This window comes from Anopheles merus, chromosome X (genome assembly GCF_017562075.2).
Source record: "Anopheles merus strain MAF chromosome X, AmerM5.1, whole genome shotgun sequence".
NCBI lineage: Eukaryota > Metazoa > Arthropoda > Insecta > Diptera > Culicidae > Anopheles > Anopheles merus.
In genome coordinates this window covers 16,079,508-16,097,765 of record NC_054081.1, presented here as the reverse complement: position 1 = coordinate 16,097,765, position 18,258 = coordinate 16,079,508, and the positions used below count along the sequence as shown (strand labels likewise).

Genomic DNA, 18,258 nt, shown 5'->3' with positions numbered 1-18,258 from the left:
CGATTTTGATTACTTTTTCACGTTTCACGGCGAGAGAATGTCTCGATATGTCTGGGCGCACGGATGGACTTTTTTCTTGCATACAACTTGCACACCTAATGGTCTTGGTCTAAATTTCAACGACGTCAGCCAGAAAAGATATGTTTAGAACAACACAAAAAAGCTCAGGAGCTCATTCAACGAATATCTTCAATCCTGCGTTACAAAGTCCTTTTTTCGTTAAATATGAACAAAAAAAAAGTTTCTGGAATTCGAATTGAAAGCTGTAAGAAAACATCAAAACACCCTTGAGCTTTAGCATGTTTTGAAAGCTTTACAATTGTTTTAAACAATAAAAAACTGGTTCTCATTACCCGAGCGTTACATCGAAACACAGCTGTATGGGACAAATACAATCAGTTTTATTTTAACTCGTATTTATTTTAACTTATGACATAAAACCGGTTGGCCTTAACAACTACCCTTGTCTTTTCCTGGTGAAGTAGAGCGTCACTCCGCGGTACACTTCATTCGCGGCAAACCATACCGCGGCGAGCTCACGAATAAAATCGTATCCATACCGTGCGTGGTTGTGCATGTGCAATGGCGATAGATTTCTATTTCCACACCGCACAGGGTGCAACCGACACGCGTATTCCTAATACAGTACCACAAGCACTAGCATATTTTCAAGATATCTTTGTTTCTGTTTACGCACCTAACATTCCTACCTTTGTTACACATGTATCGCTTTATTCGTATCTTCATTAGCGGTAATGGGTTGGGCTTTGCTGGTTAGTCGAGACCCACCGGAAGCTAATGATATCTTTGCCCTGTTTTGCGCTACAATTATGTATGTATTAGTGTGAGTGTGTGTATGTGTTTATTTTCCTTTAAACGCGTGTGTTCTTGTTTGTCAGTCGGCACGCTAAAATGGACTAAATGTCTGTTCGCGCTTTTTGATATGTGTCTGACTGATCCTGTGGAGCGTCGCTTCGTACCCTGTGGTAAAACAATGTTGTGCATTGCAGCCGTTAATCCGGCAGCTCTGTAAAGCATATGTTGGTAACTCAGTGTATGTTTGCTGCCACATCACGGAACTGCCACTAACTCAGTCTTGTTTTAACCAAAATTATATACTTTTCGGGTTTTTTTACAAAAAGAAACACAAGAAAGAAACACTGAACATAGCGAAGCACCTGAACGTATGAAACTTACACATCGAATAAAGGTCCGTAGGAGTTTTACAGGTATATTAAAAAACAAAACATTTTGCTCATTATTTCTGCCCAAAAAGTATGCAATCTACATCACAAAAATATCTATTGCACAAATTGTTATTACCATGCTTCGCTCCTGCTCACCAGCCTTCCTTACGAATCAATTCAATTTTACACACATCCACACACCCACACACTCATGCACAAAGGTAACGCAATCGAGAACTGTTCACAACGTAACGTATACAATAAATCCATCGCCTTGGGATGGTTGTTTGGCGAACAATCTCAAGACGATCGGACCGCTTAGATCGGTGCTGGCAATGCCATCCCCATGAACCCATCGCCAGCCCCAACCGGAGGGCCACCACCACCCCCACCGCCCACGCTAGACAGTTTCATCGTATCGTAGAGTGGATGCGGATCCGGCACCGGTCCGAGGTTGGTGTAGATCGGCCCGTTCCCATCGTACAAATGGTGCATCGGATGGGGCGGCTGGGGCTGGTAATGGTGCGGCGCCATCATGCCAGATACGGCCGCCGGGCCAGGCGGGACGCCACCGGCACCGTGCGCCCCGAGATGATGGTGCGAGTGCAGATGGTGATGCTGGTGGTGATGGTGGTGGTGATGCTGGGGCGTCACCATCGGGCTGCAGGCGGACACGACCGTGGTGTAGGTGTGGCTGCCGGACTCGCCGTTGGCAGCGGACGACGCCGTTGACGGCGAGGTAGTGGACGAGGTGAGCGGCTGGGAGGAGCAGAGGGACTGCAGCTTGGACAGGTAGTTATCGTACGGTGGCTCCTCTGACGGTGGCTCCCGGTGCGTGCGGTCCGGCGTTCGGGCCAGGTCGGAATGCTCGTGCCCACCGCCTCCGCCGCCGCCGCCTGTTGACTGGAGCGATCTCTGGTAGTCCTTGGCAAGCGGGTCGGCGCCTGTCAGCTCGTCCCCGCGCTTGTCGAGCGCACCGCAACAGATGGAACCATGGGAGGAGGCGAGTAGATGATCCTGGCCGAGCTCAGTTCCCCTGTGATTGTTGTTACCGTCGCCATCGGTATCGGAGTGCAGCGTGTGCTTGCCGCTCCCGATGGTAGTGGTGGTGTTGTTGTTATTTTTATCGTTTATACTATTGATGGCGTTGGCCAGTCGCGGATCTTCACCATTAGCGAGCCGGCCGTTGGGGGGCTCGTGAGTCGCCAGCGTACCGTCGCATCTGGCGGCCGACGGTATCTTGACGTGCTCGAGCATGGTTATGACGTTGTTGCGCAGATGATCGTAGTAGCCCGTTACGTTGCCACGGCCTGTAACTGTCTCGTTTTCCTGCTAGGGATTGGATTGGAACATTTACTAATCTCTTCCCGCACCGCACCATGCGTAAGACGTTCGAGATAAATAATATTGAAATAAAAGAAAGGATTTCAATGCTAGCAGGATCGTTGGTGGTGATGGGAAAAATGAAGTATTGGTTTTGGAAACGATTCCAACTAGTTTCGAAAATTTGTGGAATCGATTTCCTGATAGTAGGCCCGACTCTAGCATTAGAATCGACTCCAGAATCGGAATCGACTCCGCAATTGGAATCACCACCGGAATCAGGATCCGAAATCGAAATAGGCTCGAGAATCAGAATCAGCTCCGGAACTGGTTCCAGAATCGGCTCCGGAATCAATTCGATCTTCATGAGAATAGGCCTTTGGGGCCTATGCAGCTATAATTGAATCAATAGCCGCTAAAATCTCAAATTTACTTGTATACGATCCATTCTCATGGAGATTCCGAGACCGATTTCGTTTCTAAAATTCCTGATTTCAATTTTCGAACTGACTCTGATTCCGGAGCTATTTCCGGGTCAATTCTGATAACGTATCCGATTCCGGAATCAAAGTCGGCTCCGGAATTTATTCTGAACCCGGGATCGGAATCGGGTAATTCCGATTCCAAGCTCCCACCACTAATCGTTAAAATTAAAAATGTGCGACGTTTTGGTGTTTTGGTTTAGAGAAAGTTTTTCTAACAAAACAAAATTGAAGTTGTTGTTTGATAAATAATTGAATTCTTTCTCCCAATTTGTTGTCATTAATTCAATAATTCATTATCGTTTCCCCACAGTTTTTTAAACTCCTTCAGTATAAACTTACAGTATTCACAACCGTGTTTTCTGAATAAGAATATCCTGATCTACAGAATTTTGTACATTTTGAGGTAACCTATAATTTTTTTTTTCAAAGAATGAATGCTCAACTCTAACTGCCTTTAATATATGCGAACCTACATCACTAATCTAGCTTTTTAAAGCGAACTCATCGATTCCTTCTGACGCAATAACACTGAACAGAATCGCAAAAAATGCTCCTATCTTGTTCCATACAAATCCTAATAAAATCATCATATTAACGATAAAAAAGTGAATTCAACCGTTCTCTCATACGGCCAACTCTTTGCTGTGAATGGAATGAGTTCTTTGTTGTAGCTTGCTTTATTTTGCCCTCTCGAGAAGAGAGAAGAAAAAAAACAAGCACATAGCACACAGAGGAAGAATGTTTGGGCATTTAGTATCGAATCAAAAGCAACGGGAAGACAAATTGAAGGGGGAAAAATAGCGGTCACTGTGTGACGTGAGCTGGTGCCGGCAAAACTCGAATGTCGAACGAATGGAGTAATAAAAACAAAAATCGCTAGCAGGGGGAGAACCAGCTCGACGATCCAGCACACTCGACCCCGTGGCGCAGAGCATGGGCAACGAAAACCGTTTTATGAGCGATCGTATCAACGGGGGGACGTTTATTTATGTTGGTTGCTTTTTTATGGCTTTATTGAATTTGATTTGTCGTCAACGGACGAGCGAAAGGGGTTGGTAGCCTGCTTGTTTGTCGGAGTACAAATCTTTCGCTCGGCTCGAGCGTACGAGGGAGGTGTGTGAGGGAATGTTATGGTGCTAGACACACCGCAAAACGGCGAAAAAAAAAGAGATTAGCAAAAAAAGAGGAAGTGCAAAAAGAAACGAGTGTCGAAGGACCGCGAACCAAAATAACAATGAAAACAATAACTAAAAAAAACTAAAAAACTAAAAAAAAAAACAAAAACAAAAATTTGTCTTACGCATCCCGCACTCACCGATCCGAAAGTCGTGTTTAACGAATCAAGCTCGTTTCAACCAACCTTAGCTTACGTACCCGTTCGGCGTGGCTAAGCTGCGTCTCCATTGCGGTAATGTCGGTCTTCAGCCGGAGCATCTGCGACTCGACGCGGGCGTTCTCCCGCTGCAGCTCGGATATCTCCGCCTCGAGCGACAGCAGGTCTTCGCCGGCTCCGGATGACCCACCAGCACCACCGCTCTCGCCGCTGCCCACGCCCGCCGTCCCATCGCTGCCGACTCGCTGTTCACCCTGCTGCTGCTGCTGCTGCTGCTGTGCGGTCGGGTCCTGCATACGCGTGCCGGACCGCAGGTGGGAAAGGGACATTGAGGAGCTGGGCGATAGTGCGCCCTGTGATGGTCCGATCGCTCCGTTCGGCAGGTTGTTCGCCGTATTGCCACCATTGCGCGTGTCGTGATCCGGCGAGTGCGTCATCACCAGGTCGGACATGGCTGTGTGTGTGATTGAAAGATAAATTTACAATCGGTGAGAACGAGTTTAGAACGAGAGAAAAAAAAGCAAAGTCTACCCGATAGTATGCAAATTGCTCCACAGAAGATGTTTCTTATAGAATATCTTTTAACACTTTTAGTGCTAGACCATTTTTTTTTATGTTTCGCTGGGGGCCAAACACTTATTGTTTACATTTTTTTTTATTATAAAATATGATAACCATGGCCCCCTGAGAAGTATAATTCACCATAAACAAACTGAAAGGTAATGCAAATAATGATTTTAAAACAATTTTAAGTTAATTTAATTTAATTTAATAATTTAATGTATTGTATAGAATTTGTTTTTAACATGATGTTTTTATTGATGAAAATGAAATAGCGATCATGTATACAACGTATTTTGACATTTAGAGCATATTTTAACTAATATTGACTGTATGTTAGATGGTTTTAAAATTCAAATTATAGCTAAAATATATGTAGCTAAACTTTATAGATCGAATGTATTGTAATTTGCATTTATATTCTTGATTTTTACCATTTGTGAGTATCAATGAATTATTCGATAAGAAGGGGAAAAACAACAAAATCAAAAACCGTACACATGTACTAATATTTAATATTTTGTTGATTTTGTTACAAAATTTCATAATAATACGCCTTATCTTTTACAAGATATTAAGAATTAAAATCAGTAGTCTCTGGTTATCATAATGGACAGTAGTTTTTCGCGATTTGCGAAAAATTTGGAAAAGTTCCCACCATATAGTTATGGTATGATAGCCATGGCCCCCATGAAACATAACAGGCTATCATATAGGATAGTTATGGCACTCAAAGTGTTAAAGGCATCTTTATCGGTTGGGTAGTGTTTGTGCTCTCGAGCTGACGAATCGGAAACTATATCAGCAGTGTGAAATAATGCCTCGCATGGTTAACATTTTTTTTAACATATCTATTACTGTCACTTTTTTAATTCTTCCGACTTACCGGAAAATGGTTTTCCATATCCTCCGTCGCTTAGATGTTCCTCCGAGTATTTTGCCTTCTTGATGCCCTGACCAAGCGAGTTAGTGAGCGCTGGAACGAAGGTCAAGGAAATAAAGATACCTAGCAGAAGGTTTATGCGTGTGCGAACTCACCATCACAGCCGTTGGTCGAATTTGACACGCCGTCAAACTTCATCGAGCCAAGTTTGGCCGAGTGTTGTGGCTGGAGGTCCGCCGAGCTGGGAACTCCCGAATCCATGACGCGCATACGATTCCGGTTCGCAATCGGACAGCCGGACGCACTGTGCGAGGAGAGGGGAAGAGTAAAAGAGCCAAACGTTCGAGTGAGCACACACTGCGCACGAAGGAAAGCGCAACCGTACCGCGTTTTACGTACCTGCGATGGGAGAGGAATTTTCCCGTCGAATGTCCAGAACCATCACAGCCTGGAATGGGACATCTGGGAGCGAAAAGAGAAGCGAAAGAAAATATCTCAGTAGGCTCCTCTCCAATCACGATCCCCGTCACCCTGCTGCCTTACCTAAGCGGTTCGGATTCTTGGCCGTCGCGGGGCTTGCTCTTCGGTTTGGTTGCCCGCGGACATCCGGACAGGCTGCGGTGGGAGGAGTAGTTACCGGTGGCATGTCCGGAACCGTCACAGCCCGGCGTCGGACACTTGAGCTCCTGCGTGTTCGAGTGGTACTGTCTGTCGGTGCGCGAAAGTCCAGACAAGCTGGAACGAAACCCGTAAGTACGGTACGGCCTGGCGTGTTAGTAAGCGTGTGTATATGTCCACTGTCCTGTGCGAGGGCTACTCACCCATCCTTTAGCAGCTTATCGTGCGACGGTATGTGCGATGGTGGAGGCATCGCGTAGCAGGACCCACTCGACGAGTAGCCCGCACCCGGCACGGACGAGTACGGGCCGAGGGACGCACCGTACGGAGGGCAGGCCTGATAGTTGGAACCGTAGCCGGGATAGCCGTTTGCGTACTCCACCATCCCGTAGCCCGGATGAGGACTGTAGCCTGTGGGAGAACGAAGGGCGTACGCGTTCGATTAAGCTGCCGCTTTTGCTACACAGATTTCATACGTGTTAGGCGTACTGGAGTATACGAAAACTCACCAGTATGATCCCGGTAGCCGTCGAGATAGTGGGAAGCGGCACTGTCCGGCGTCGACTCTCGGCTGTACCCCGGCCCCGGCGGTCCCATGAAGCCAAAGCTGAGTGGCCTTGGGGGGCCACTGAAGTCGACTGGTTCTGTTGGGGGCGATCGAGCGTTCGTTGCCGCGGTACCGGCATCCTGGTGGTACTGTGGACTTGTGGAGCTACGTCAAACACAGACACAATAGAAAAAATATCACTTGTTGATGATATTAAAATGTGTAGAATAGGGTCTTAAAATGTCTTAATGAGTCGATAATAGCTTAAATAATTATGGTAGTAGTGCAAAACTCATTGCATTGTTACTGTGTCGATAACTGTTTCAATCGCAAACATTATCCGGTAGTTTACGCCTATTTCCTTAACCATAATCAGGTAGCTCGTAATTATGTCATCCAAGTTCTTGGAACGCTACTCTAAGCTCAACTTTGATGACCACTATCAATCAGATGACAAGGCCAATCATATTTTAGGATTCATCCTCAGGAATGCCAACGACTTGATTGATCCATTATGTTTAAGAGCTTTTTTCTCATCTTTGGTTCGCTCTATTCTTAAATTCAACTCACTTTATCTTGGACCTCATCCATTGAGGTATGGTCTAAGCTAGTGCTCTCCAACTTTTTAGGATCACGGATCCCTTATGTTTGAGGATATATTTGCCGCGGCCCACATATATTAAATGCATATGTTTAGTAAACTAAGTTCAAAGCTTTTTGATCAAAACTATATTTAATATTATGTTTCTAGAAAAATCTGTAGGAAATGTTAACTGTTGCAAAAAAAATAACAGAAATGTATTGTAACAAGCCTTTCTATTAATAAAAAGAAAAACAAATCTTTCGCAAACCAATGGAGGCCACTGGTCCAATTGAATCGTATCGATCCATCGTAGATTTACTAATGATAATGTAGAGTTACTCTACTAAAGGCTGATCAGCGTTACTTTCCAGCGACTACTTGGATGCTTTTTGTTTAGTTTACATCCATACAATGGTAGTCGCTTTGACTATGAGAAATGCAAAGCTTACCATGTTTTGAATGCTTCGAGAAGAACAGAAAGAACGATACAAACTAAAACCATAATTAAATGGATGGACGCTGTTGAGTGGTTCTTCGCGGCAACATTCATACAAAACAGTATCTGAAACAGGGCTATACAGGCTTTTGATACTTATCAAGTACCACGCAGCCAGATAGTCAATCGTTGCTTAGGGCAAAGGTCCCTAAGATGTTTAAACACAGAATGAACATGTTGTTAGTTAAGTCGTCTGAGTTGAGTTGAGAAATCTAATAGGAAAACAACTGAGTGGACTTGAATGATCTCAACAGATTAAGATACTATTCAAGGCCCGAATTTTAAAAGAGAGCAGTATTAGTTCCTGAAATGGAGCCACGATCTGTTATTCAATACTCCCGAATCTATCGTACAAAACTCTGTCACCGGGCCAAATTAAGTAATGAAGAAAAAATGCATCTCTGCGACTCTATGTTCCGCATGTCGGTTGTGTTTAATACTGTTTCGGATTGCTTTGACTTTAACATCTCAACCCAGTGCTTCAAAGAACATCTTAATTAATCCAACTTAATTAGACCATATGGTCCGTTTAAGATTGACTAATAAGCAATAATAATAATAATCTCGCATCAAATGTACCTGTTCGGCAGTCGGCTAACGCTCAGATCAAGCGTATGTCCCTGGGGGCTCGGTATGTGTGGACTGTTCGCCTTGATGTGATTCGGGCTGGTGCCGGGTTTGGGACTGAGCTGCGTGTCCGACTCGTCCTTGGCGCCGTTTACCGCCAGCTGCCCGTTCGAGGAGGACACACCGTTCGGCGAGTGATCGGTGGCCGGTGGCCGCTCGCCAGTGGGCGGTGTCGCACCGGGCGAACCGACCGCCCGCAGCGTGCCCTCGCTGGACGTCACCTTGACGCTGAGATTGATCGCGGAGTAGCCGGGTGGATGGACCGGGCTGGCAGCGCAGCCGCCCGGTTGTTCATAGTGATAGACGGGCCGCGGGTAGATAGGTTCGGTCGACGAGCTGTTCTCGTCCGGCATCTCCACCTTGAGCAGCGGTGGACCGGGCGGCGGCAGCATCGCGTCCTGCTGCTGAGCCGCGGCGCCCACCGTACCGACCGGCGGTATGGTCGGTCCGGTATTGGCCGATAGCCCCACCGCTGTGTAGTCGTCGAGTGTGGACTGTACTGGCTGGTAGACGGAGCCGTACATGAAGCTCTTCTGCATGCCGTACCCGGCGGTGTCGTACCGCTCGAAGGCGCCGGTATCGTAGCCGCGGGTCGTGTAGGTGCCAAGATCGTACGAGCCGCTGGCCGCCGGGAGGGTCTGGCTGGCGTCGTAATGGGCCGTCGTATACTGGTGCTGGTGCTGGTGGCGCGCATCGCCGATCTGCCCGTACCGGGCAAGATCTTGATCGCGGCCGTAGCTGCTCTCGAGCATTCTGCTGCCGGAGGACGATTGCTCGCCGGTGGTAGCGGTGCTAGTAGTGTGGCCGGTGTCGTCCTGCCGCTCCGTCTTGATCACCGGTGCCGGTGGGCTGCCTCCGTCCGAGCTGGGACGCGACTGGTCGCTATCCGGTTCGGGCGCGCCGATATGCTTACTGCTAAGATCCTTCACCAGCCGGCTGTCGGCGGCCGGTTCGGGTTGCCTGACTCTGGCCGCTTCGGTCGGTGCGTGCTGTCGCGGTACGCTACTGTCGCGTGCTGCTACTTCGTCATCCGCCGACACTGCCAGTGCCGAATGGTACTCGCCCAATTGCTGATAGTTTAAAACTGCACCGGCAAAGCAACGACGGATAGATAAAAGCATGGCATCATGGAAAATTGTTTGTGTGTGTGTGAGTGCGTGATTATGATGTCTACCAACCTGCCGTGTGTAGCTTCTGACGAAAGAGCAAACCATTCTGGTACTTGAGCTCGCGTGCTGCTGCCTTGCTGGCCGCTGCCTTCGGGCAGCCGGACAGGCTTCGGTGCGAATTGCGCCCCGCACTGACGTGTCCGCGACCGTTACACCCGGGCGTCGGACATTTCAGTATTGTTTCGTGAAGCGCTAATACTACGGACCGGGACAGAAAGACAAGAGCGTGTGTTAGGAAGCAACGAAACGGGGCAACTTCTGGGAAGGGGCAAGCAACACTTACACTCAGACGACACTTTATCACGCCGTGGACATCCGGACAAGCTGTTGAGGAGGAGGCAGGATATGGAGTCGAGTGCATTAGTGTCTGGGCCAGTAGTGCCTCGGTACTCAACCTACCTGCGATGATGTGAATAGAGTCCGGTAACGTGCCCTAGCCCGACGCAGCCCGGAGTGGGACACTTGCTCGATTCTGCAAAGAACGCCAAAAAACCGGGGGCAAACATCAAAAGAAGTCACATTTCAACACGGAAAGAGGGAGAGAGCGACGCGACGAATCCTTGCGTCGATCGCAATCAAGGATGTAAAGTTTGCTTTGATACCTATCCGCATCCGTACTAATTAAAGGCAAGTCATCAGCAAAAGACTCTTCCCGGGGAGCGAAACAAAACAAACAGAAGATGAAGAGAAGAAAAAAACGGTCTACCGAACATTGCTCAAGAAAAAGACCACTACATGGTATCCCGCCAACCCCCGGCGCAACGCTACGAGCAGCAGATGCGGGAAACATTTTTGCAACAAATTCTCCAACCCCGTCTGCCCTTCGGGATGAAACCCCAGGCCCTGGGCTGTGCCGAATGCTGTGTGCAAAAATTCCAAGCACGTAGTTTTTAAAAACGGGAAAAGGGAATTTTCCCACCCTCCGGAGCACGCTTGGGCGGGGGTGGTTAGCTGCTGCTGCTGGAATCTGATTGTCGGAGTTGTCGGAGCTTATTAAGGAAGTTTCCAAACAGGGACAGGGACAGAAATGGGCCACCGGCTAGGGGTACGGTTAAAATGTGTGAGAAAAAATCAACTCCACACTCTGTCGTGTCGTGTGCCGTGAGGGATGTACACACACACAGAGGGTGGAATGTTGTCCAGCAGGGCTCGGTCGGCACGGAGAGCCTCCTCTTGACTGACCGACCGAACACTGGCAATGAACCTGCCAAATCCCCGAGAGGATTTTTGAGGATTACGAACTCAACGTTGCTTAGAGGATGGGGATAATGCCACTCCAGGCCACATTCTCGAGCGATGCTCTTGGACGGCCTGTGCTATGAGAGCCGCCGCACTGCTTGGCTGTAACAACGAGGGAAACCCACTGTCAACGCGCCGACAGTGGGACAGGAAAATTGCTGCGATAATGAGGAGCGAAACCTTACCTTTCAACCCGGCTGTGTAGGTGCTGTAGCGGCGGTAGCCGGCGAGATTGTCCGGTTCCGTGCCGGACGATGCCAAAGGCGCCCGCGCGCTACTGCTGCTGCTGCTCGGTGCGGTCGGGCCCGCTCGATGGGACGCGCCCGGTGTCGAGGTGGAACTAGTGACAGCGTTCTCCGGCCCGGGACTGATCTTGTTGCGAGCTCGCTGCTCCACCGACTTTAGACCGGCGTGTTTTGGCGTTCGGGTTGGGTTGGTGGCACTACTGTGGCCGTTGTTGTTGTTGCTGTTGTTGTTGTTGTTGTTGTTGTTGTTGTTGTTGTTGTTGCTGCTACTGCTGACGATGCTGCTGCTAAGACTCTGGTGCGATATCCGACTGTCGGCGCGGGAGTGATCATGCATAACACTGCCGCTTGCCGGCCGGAAGTGTGCTGGTGGTGGGGCTGCTGCTGTTGCTACACTGTACTGCGTACTGCCGCCGCTGGTTTTGGACGTGGAGGCACTAGTTAGACGGTTGCGTGGCAACACTGACTCCATAGAGCCATAGAGGCCGGCGCTCGAGCGGAGCGGGGGGTCGCGACTGGTGGCCGACGATCGCTGGCGCATAGCGCGGTGCGCTCCCGCCGAACCGGGTTGGAAGGTTTCGCCTCCCGCTCGGGCTGCCTACATCCTTCCGCGATGCCGGGGATGCCGAACGCGCAACGACACGTGAACTCTGTGGAAGCTGGAAACGGTTACGGCGGTGCGTGTTTTTTTTTGTGTGGAGAATAAGGAACGTAATTTATTATTGAAATCTTATTGGTGGAGTTTTTCACGATGTAACGTAGTTATAGTTCAGTATGAAACACGGTTTCTAGTACACTAGTGTCATAATAAAATGAAATTTAGTTCAAGAGTTTCCAAACAGCTATCAAAACATTCAAATTATTCTATAGGAAATGCGGGGGGAGGAGGGTTACTTCAAAAATTGATAAAAATTGAAAAAATGTGTATGATTATAAAAGGCACGAGCAGTGTAAGAATTGATAATGCATTAAATTCAGTAGGGATGGGAGCAAAGGGAACAAGTAGGATAATAAGACCCAGCATCAGAAAGGAGAGAGGAGACATCATTATAAAGGGTTAGGATAGAACCAATGAAGGGTGTTTGAGCGATTCGTCAACTTTGGAACACGTGAGATTGGTAAAATCCAATGCCATTCATCCTAAAAATCCTAATGTTAAGTATGCTTTCGAGACAATGTAGAGAAGATGCTCCTAAAAGCTGAGCTTAGTATCCAAACCTACACCTAATTCCTTTGTGTGGATTTTTTTTATTAAAACAATACAATAGAAGGTTCTTATCTACTAATTATCCTATCAAAGCTTTAAGTTCATTTTTATCCGATACCTCAAATATCTGTTTGTTTTCTATAAGTTCTATATAATTTACGAATAGACTCATAGCCTTCGCATGTTTTGTTGAATTCAAGTTTTTTTAATTCCGGTCTTAACATTTCTACAAATGTAGGGAGCCTTATGTTATAAAATACTACTATTTCTGAAAACATCCTCCAGTATTGTTAAATTTTTTTGCATGTATTAAATTTGTGTTCATAATTGTCTTTGTTTCCGCAAAAATTGGATGATACGACATAAATATACGCCGTTGAGGATATAATTAAATATTATAAGAAATCTGTAGCAAGTCGAAAGTTGAAAGGGTTAAAAATACTTGAATATCGTCAGCGCAAAAAAAAACATCCTGGTTTGAAGGACAATACAAACGACATTCATCAACAAAATAACAATGACTCAGAAAGTTTTTGGAAAAATAACAAAACTATTTTTTAAGTAGCAAATCGTCTCACATTGATACCCTGAATCTAATGCCTTGGAAACAAAACCACGTAAACACATATACTACTTGTTTCAATTTATCTCTTTGGTAATCCCTATTTTTTAAGTGAAATGTGATTTGCAAATTACTGCAGGACTGTAGGAAATTATGAACAAAATTTAGAAACAAAAACAAATAAAAATTTAAAATATAGAACAAGCCATTACAAAGTTATTACAAGGAAAAGAATAGGAATGATTGGGCCAAAGACATTCGTACAATTAATGAGAACAGATGAAGATATTCTTTTGGTACTAGCAAGGTGGATTAAAGAGATCAGGTGATGTAAAAGGCGGGCCTTTGGCGGATCGCCACATGTGAGAGACCTTAAGTCATTTTAAACCCGTTATCTATTGGTTTTCGCTAACAAAACATAACTAAGAGAACAGATTTCATGGTTATTAAGTCCCTTTTTGTATGATTATTGATTTTGCAGGAATTAAAAATGGGTCATGTTATCGAAAGAGTTGATGACTCAGTTTTGGAAACGAAATCTAAAATCAGGTAATTAAGAAGTACCAATCTGACTTTTTTCCACGTGTGTCGTAGATGAATAGGAATAAGTGTAAAAATATATTAAATAAAAGATTTTATAGTTGCTATCCTTAAATATGTCGAAAACACAATAAACTACACAATAAATTCACAAAAAAAACCCTCCAACTATGATTGTTTACTGAAATACTTGTGTTCAGTTTATGTTTCTAATGTAAAATAAGAACTCACAAAGCCCAAAATAAGTATATTAAGTATATTTAATTGAAAAAAGTTGTAGATAAAATATATGAACAAGTTAAAAAAAAAAGTAGACAATAGTTTGAATCCTGGGAACCTTACGTCAAGTGATGGATTGTCAAAATCCTGATTCCACCACCTGATCTCTTTAATTCACTTTGGTTATCATGGGTTCAAGCGAGATTTAGAAATTTAGTTGTGTTATTTTGAATCTTATAGAGAGTTTACCATAATTCGCAATATGTAACGTATTTTTGAGGTATAATGAAGCTCCATAGAAATACACGAAGTATTCAACAAAAAGAGTGGAGGGGAGCGGATGTTTTGGCGGGGATTTAGAAGCAATAAAATTCCAGAAGATTGACGACAAAAGCTTAATAGCGCCGGCCGACCGTAAGCGCCATAACATGCGCGATTACAACGACGGTACGCATAAGACGCATATTAATTGCGAACGTTGTGAGATCTAGCGGTTACTACGACATTGACGAAGTGAACGATTTTTGTCTAATAGTAAAGACCTTAAGGAATGATTTACTAGCCAACAGAATGCGTTAGTTATTTGTTCCCTGCACAAAACTCGCAATCGGTTGTTAAATTATTATTGAATCGATGCTTATATTGACATATAATCAAAGTAACACGTGTTTCTAAGGTGGTAAATGTATTTCGGAACGAGTAAAAAATTAAACGACTGTTTGGTAATTTGCTCCTACTTTAAATTCACAATAGCATTATATTAGAATATTTAGTCTTGCAATTGTTATGGTCGAGAAACATTTTAAGCGTTTCGATGGGTTTATTTTATTCCAGGATATGTTGCAAAATAATTTTTATCTATTTAAAAAAAAATAAAATCGTTTCCTTAAACAGTATATTCTATTTGAAAACATATTCCTATTCCTCTCAAATTTGTATGAAAATGGGATGGAATTAGAGACACAAACACATACATCTCACTAATAAGCAACCTTCTTTAAGCACTCTAACTGTCGTCAAATATTTGACCGTAACGAGGTATTTCAGCAGATGGCCTAGAGCAAGCATGTCGATGAAAACGGTGCATGTAATATTAAAATACATTTTGATCCCTTTTTAAAATCAAAGCACACACAAATGCTCTCATCCCACACACAAACACTCACACACACACGCATTGGTCAGAGTGAATTTAAATAATGAGAAGAAAAGCAGTAGCCCTCCCCGACAACACCCAACCTCGCTTCCAGCCCCAGCCCGAGCAAAAGTGTCAATCAGTGTTAGCTCTCTCGTACGGGGGATGTGCGAGGGTGGGAGTTTTAATTTTCCCTTCCCATCCCTTTCAAACCATTTTCGCAGGTATGTTGGGATTTTTGTCATTGGCGAGGGTGTATAACCAGGGGGCCGTTTTTTCGGCGGCAATCACTTTCTTCCGCTACACTGGGGGGTGCGGGTGGTCTACACATTTCACGCACCACAACCTCTAATGGTAAGTAATTCCAGTTCACCCCCCTCCCATGGGGGTTGGTGTGGGTCGGCCGGGTGTACTCAGGGCCGAAAGGGAAACAGGTGGTGCAGGACAAAGGTGCCAAAGCCATCTCCAAAGCCGAAACCTTAAAGGACTAGTGGGGCCGAATGCCGCGCACTGACCTATGTACTGTCCGGTATGTGGGCACGCACGGTACCGTTTTTACCGTTCAACGAGAGCAAATTTCAAAATTCTACTTTCCAAACTGGAGGACGACCGTTCGAGTGACACTGGGCTTTGGCCAATGTGGTTCGGTCTTTTTTTTTGCCCGTCGGAGTCGGATGACGGTCCAGGACTCGTTATGAAATTTTCCCAAAATTCTTGCTCATACTCCCTCTCCCTACCGTTTGTTCCCCAAACACGCATTTGTTCGGAAACACAATACCAGAGCCAAAACCAGTTAAACCAACCAACTGGAGTATAGATTCTTGGTTCGGGGCCTTTGTTCCAGGCATTGCGAGATAAAAATCACGATGGCAAATGTCTTCGATTTTCCCAACATGAATAACCCACTAAGCATACGTGTGTGTGAGTGGTAGGGAACTGGGGGAATCGACTACCGGAGGGAGCATCTTTTTATCACCAACCCTTTGTATGCGTGTGTGTTTGTGTTTAATCACTGCAAACAGGGACTACGTGATTCCCGGCCCTCGGTGCGGTCGGGGAAAAAGGGCAAACATGCCGAATGCTAAAAAGAGCAGAGGGGAGAGAAGTGAGCCAGCCTAGCCTGGAAGCGTTTGCTGTCGACGTGAAGAATTTTGGCTCATTTGTGCTAGTCGCTAAGAAACGTATGCGCCCACATGCTGCCGTCGTCGGAGACGCGCGCAATTTCCGAACGGGCACAACACAATGCCACACGTGCTGGATGTTCACTTTACAGCTCATTTGTGGTGCAGTAGTAGCTTGAGCGATTCATTAGGCTGTTTCTTTGCCCTACAGCGAGTGAAGAAAGAAACTCCAGTACGTGTTTTGCAGATATCCACAGCGAACATTGGGTCGTCTGTAGGTTTTTTTCAGTAAAGATATTTTTCACGCAATCTACAGACTCGATCAGTCGGAATAATGGGTAAAACTGGAATTACTGATAGACCTAAAAAAAAAACCCAAAAAAAAACAAATAAATAAATTCAGTAGTGCACAGATTTAAGCGATTGCTCACAGCTGAAAGAATGCCAAAAGGAGGTTCAATAGAAAGACTAGCTAGCGGTTTAATGCTATTACGACTGCTGCCAACGACTGGTTGATAGGTGTGTATGTGACGCAAGTAGCTACAAACACTTCCTTGCAGAGCAGCCAGCCCCTTTGCTTGGCGAGTATGCACATACACTAGCAAGGTGCAGGCACAAGCGACGTGTCTCCACGGACGAGCCTGTCGAGCGTGCTGTACACACTAATTGTTTGATGATATTAAGCCATTGGTAGCTCTGGTTGATAGGTGTTCGGGCCGCAGTCGCTTACACGCAGCGATCCTGTGAACGCGATACAATTACAGTTTGGCCGTGCTTCGGGGTGCCTTTGCTTGATGTCCTTTCTGTAGTTTGCACCTGCTGTAAGCACTGCTCGGTGCACTAGCACTCAATTTTGTCAATTTTGTCCCGTAGATGTGAAAGTATTGTGTTGTTTTTTTTTTAATTGTCCACCTGCACCACACCTAAGTCTTTGGGGCACAACGAACGAACAATAACAAAAAACTCCCCCTCCCCCACTAACACACACTCACGCTCACGTACACACACAAACAGCACTTACTCACCTAGTGCGCGTCTCTCGTTAGTGCACGAGTGTTTTGCCACCTCCAGGGACACCTGCTACACTTGCTACACCTTCTGCTGCTAGCTTGTCGAAGAAGTTCTATGCACTGCCACTTCTTTGCACTGCCGGAAAGAATCCAAGCCCAGAGCGTGTCCCGGTCGTGCCCGTTATCGTTTTCCGTTCCGATAAGCGGCACAGAAATTGGGCCGAAAAGCGTCACCCACACGTCACAACACGGCAAAACGTTCAACACCGTGCGGGGCCTACACGTTGCCAATACACACCACACACACACAGAACCCACGCACACGCACACCCACAACCACGCGCGTAGGCACAAAAGCTGCTGGCGTTCAGGCGCGTACGCGTGTGACAAACCGTCGTCGGCTACACTCCTGTCTGCACCGTGCTCGGAAGGCGTACTGCTGCAGTCTGCCAGGCGGGCGAAGGAATCCTCGAAACCGCCCGACCCGAACGCCGTCGCCCGACGCTCGGATCACTCGGCTGTGGGGCGGAGTGGAGGTGAAGTGCCGCTTGTTAGCACTGCTTTCACACGCGCTCTCGCTCTGTCTCACTGTCGCTTCCCAAACGGCCGACTGCAGCATCCTGCAGGGCTCGGGTTCGGGACCCGACGATGGCCGATTGTCGGGCGCGCGCGCCTTCCCCTGCGCCGGAATGGGGCCGAACCGGCTGGATGCGGACGCCTCGTTAGGACGGCCCTTTCCGTTCAAGTGGGAGGTGTTGCCTTTTGCGGCGTGGGGACGACCGATCTCCGGTGCAAGCTGCTCTGCTGGGCGGTGACGTGCGATTGGTTTGGCCCGTTGATGCCTTCCCGCCTCGGTGCACCGGTGGGATATCGGTGCATTACGGTGAGCGTGGCAAGAGGACATTCCCAATGCAGGGCTGCTTCCCCTCTGTCATCCCCTTTCCAAACGGCTTGCCGCAATTTTAGGTGCGAAGAGGAATTACACGCTTTCGAAGCGAAATCCTTCCTGGACGGACAAACTGCATCCCCCTTCAGTGACACCCTCCACCGTCTTTGGTCGGTTTAATGCACACTAAGAAAGAATAAAAAGAAAGATGGCAGAACTGCAGCTGCCAAAGGAACGATCCCAAGTCCTCGCAAGCTACAGGTTCCGTGCCTGCCCGCCCGT

The 18,258-nt window shown here is 46.6% G+C and overlaps 1 protein-coding gene across 5 annotated transcripts; it reads right to left on the bottom strand.

The window, feature by feature from the left end:
- Positions 1-379: 379 nt before the first annotated feature.
- Positions 380-17,524, bottom strand: LOC121588851 (myelin transcription factor 1-like). 5 transcript variants are annotated; one of them, XM_041907283.1, is made up of 14 exons: positions 17,106-17,524; positions 11,237-11,955; positions 10,212-10,284; positions 10,096-10,136; positions 9,822-10,010; positions 8,596-9,727; positions 6,900-7,102; positions 6,594-6,801; positions 6,316-6,507; positions 6,172-6,234; positions 5,928-6,076; positions 5,776-5,865; positions 4,370-4,782; positions 380-2,519 (listed from the first exon to the last, which is right to left on the bottom strand). In XM_041907283.1, the coding sequence occupies exons 2-14, from the start codon at positions 11,835-11,837 to the stop codon at positions 1,506-1,508; spliced, it is 4,368 nt and encodes a 1,455-aa protein (XP_041763217.1). In that variant the 5' UTR covers positions 11,838-11,955; positions 17,106-17,524; the 3' UTR covers positions 380-1,505. The 5 variants fall into 5 exon arrangements, with proteins under 5 accessions (XP_041763217.1, XP_041763225.1, XP_041763232.1 ...); XM_041907291.1 differs by having other exon boundaries at positions 380-2,516; XM_041907298.1 differs by having other exon boundaries at positions 6,316-6,480.
- Between the last annotated feature and the right edge of the window lie 734 nt (positions 17,525-18,258).

Bases quoted from the DNA above. Each gene is read 5' to 3' on its own strand.
- LOC121588851 (XM_041907283.1), bottom strand. From the start codon at position 11,837: ATGCGCCAGCGATCGTCGGCCACCAGTCGCGACCCCCCGCTCCGCTCG. The intron at 6,802-6,899 runs GTGAGTTTTCGT...GTTCTCCCACAG, and splicing joins CGGCTACCGGGATCATACTG to GCTACAGTCCTCATCCGGGC. The intron at 4,783-5,775 runs GTAAGTCGGAAG...TCACACACACAG, and splicing joins ATATGGAAAACCATTTTCCG to CCATGTCCGACCTGGTGATG.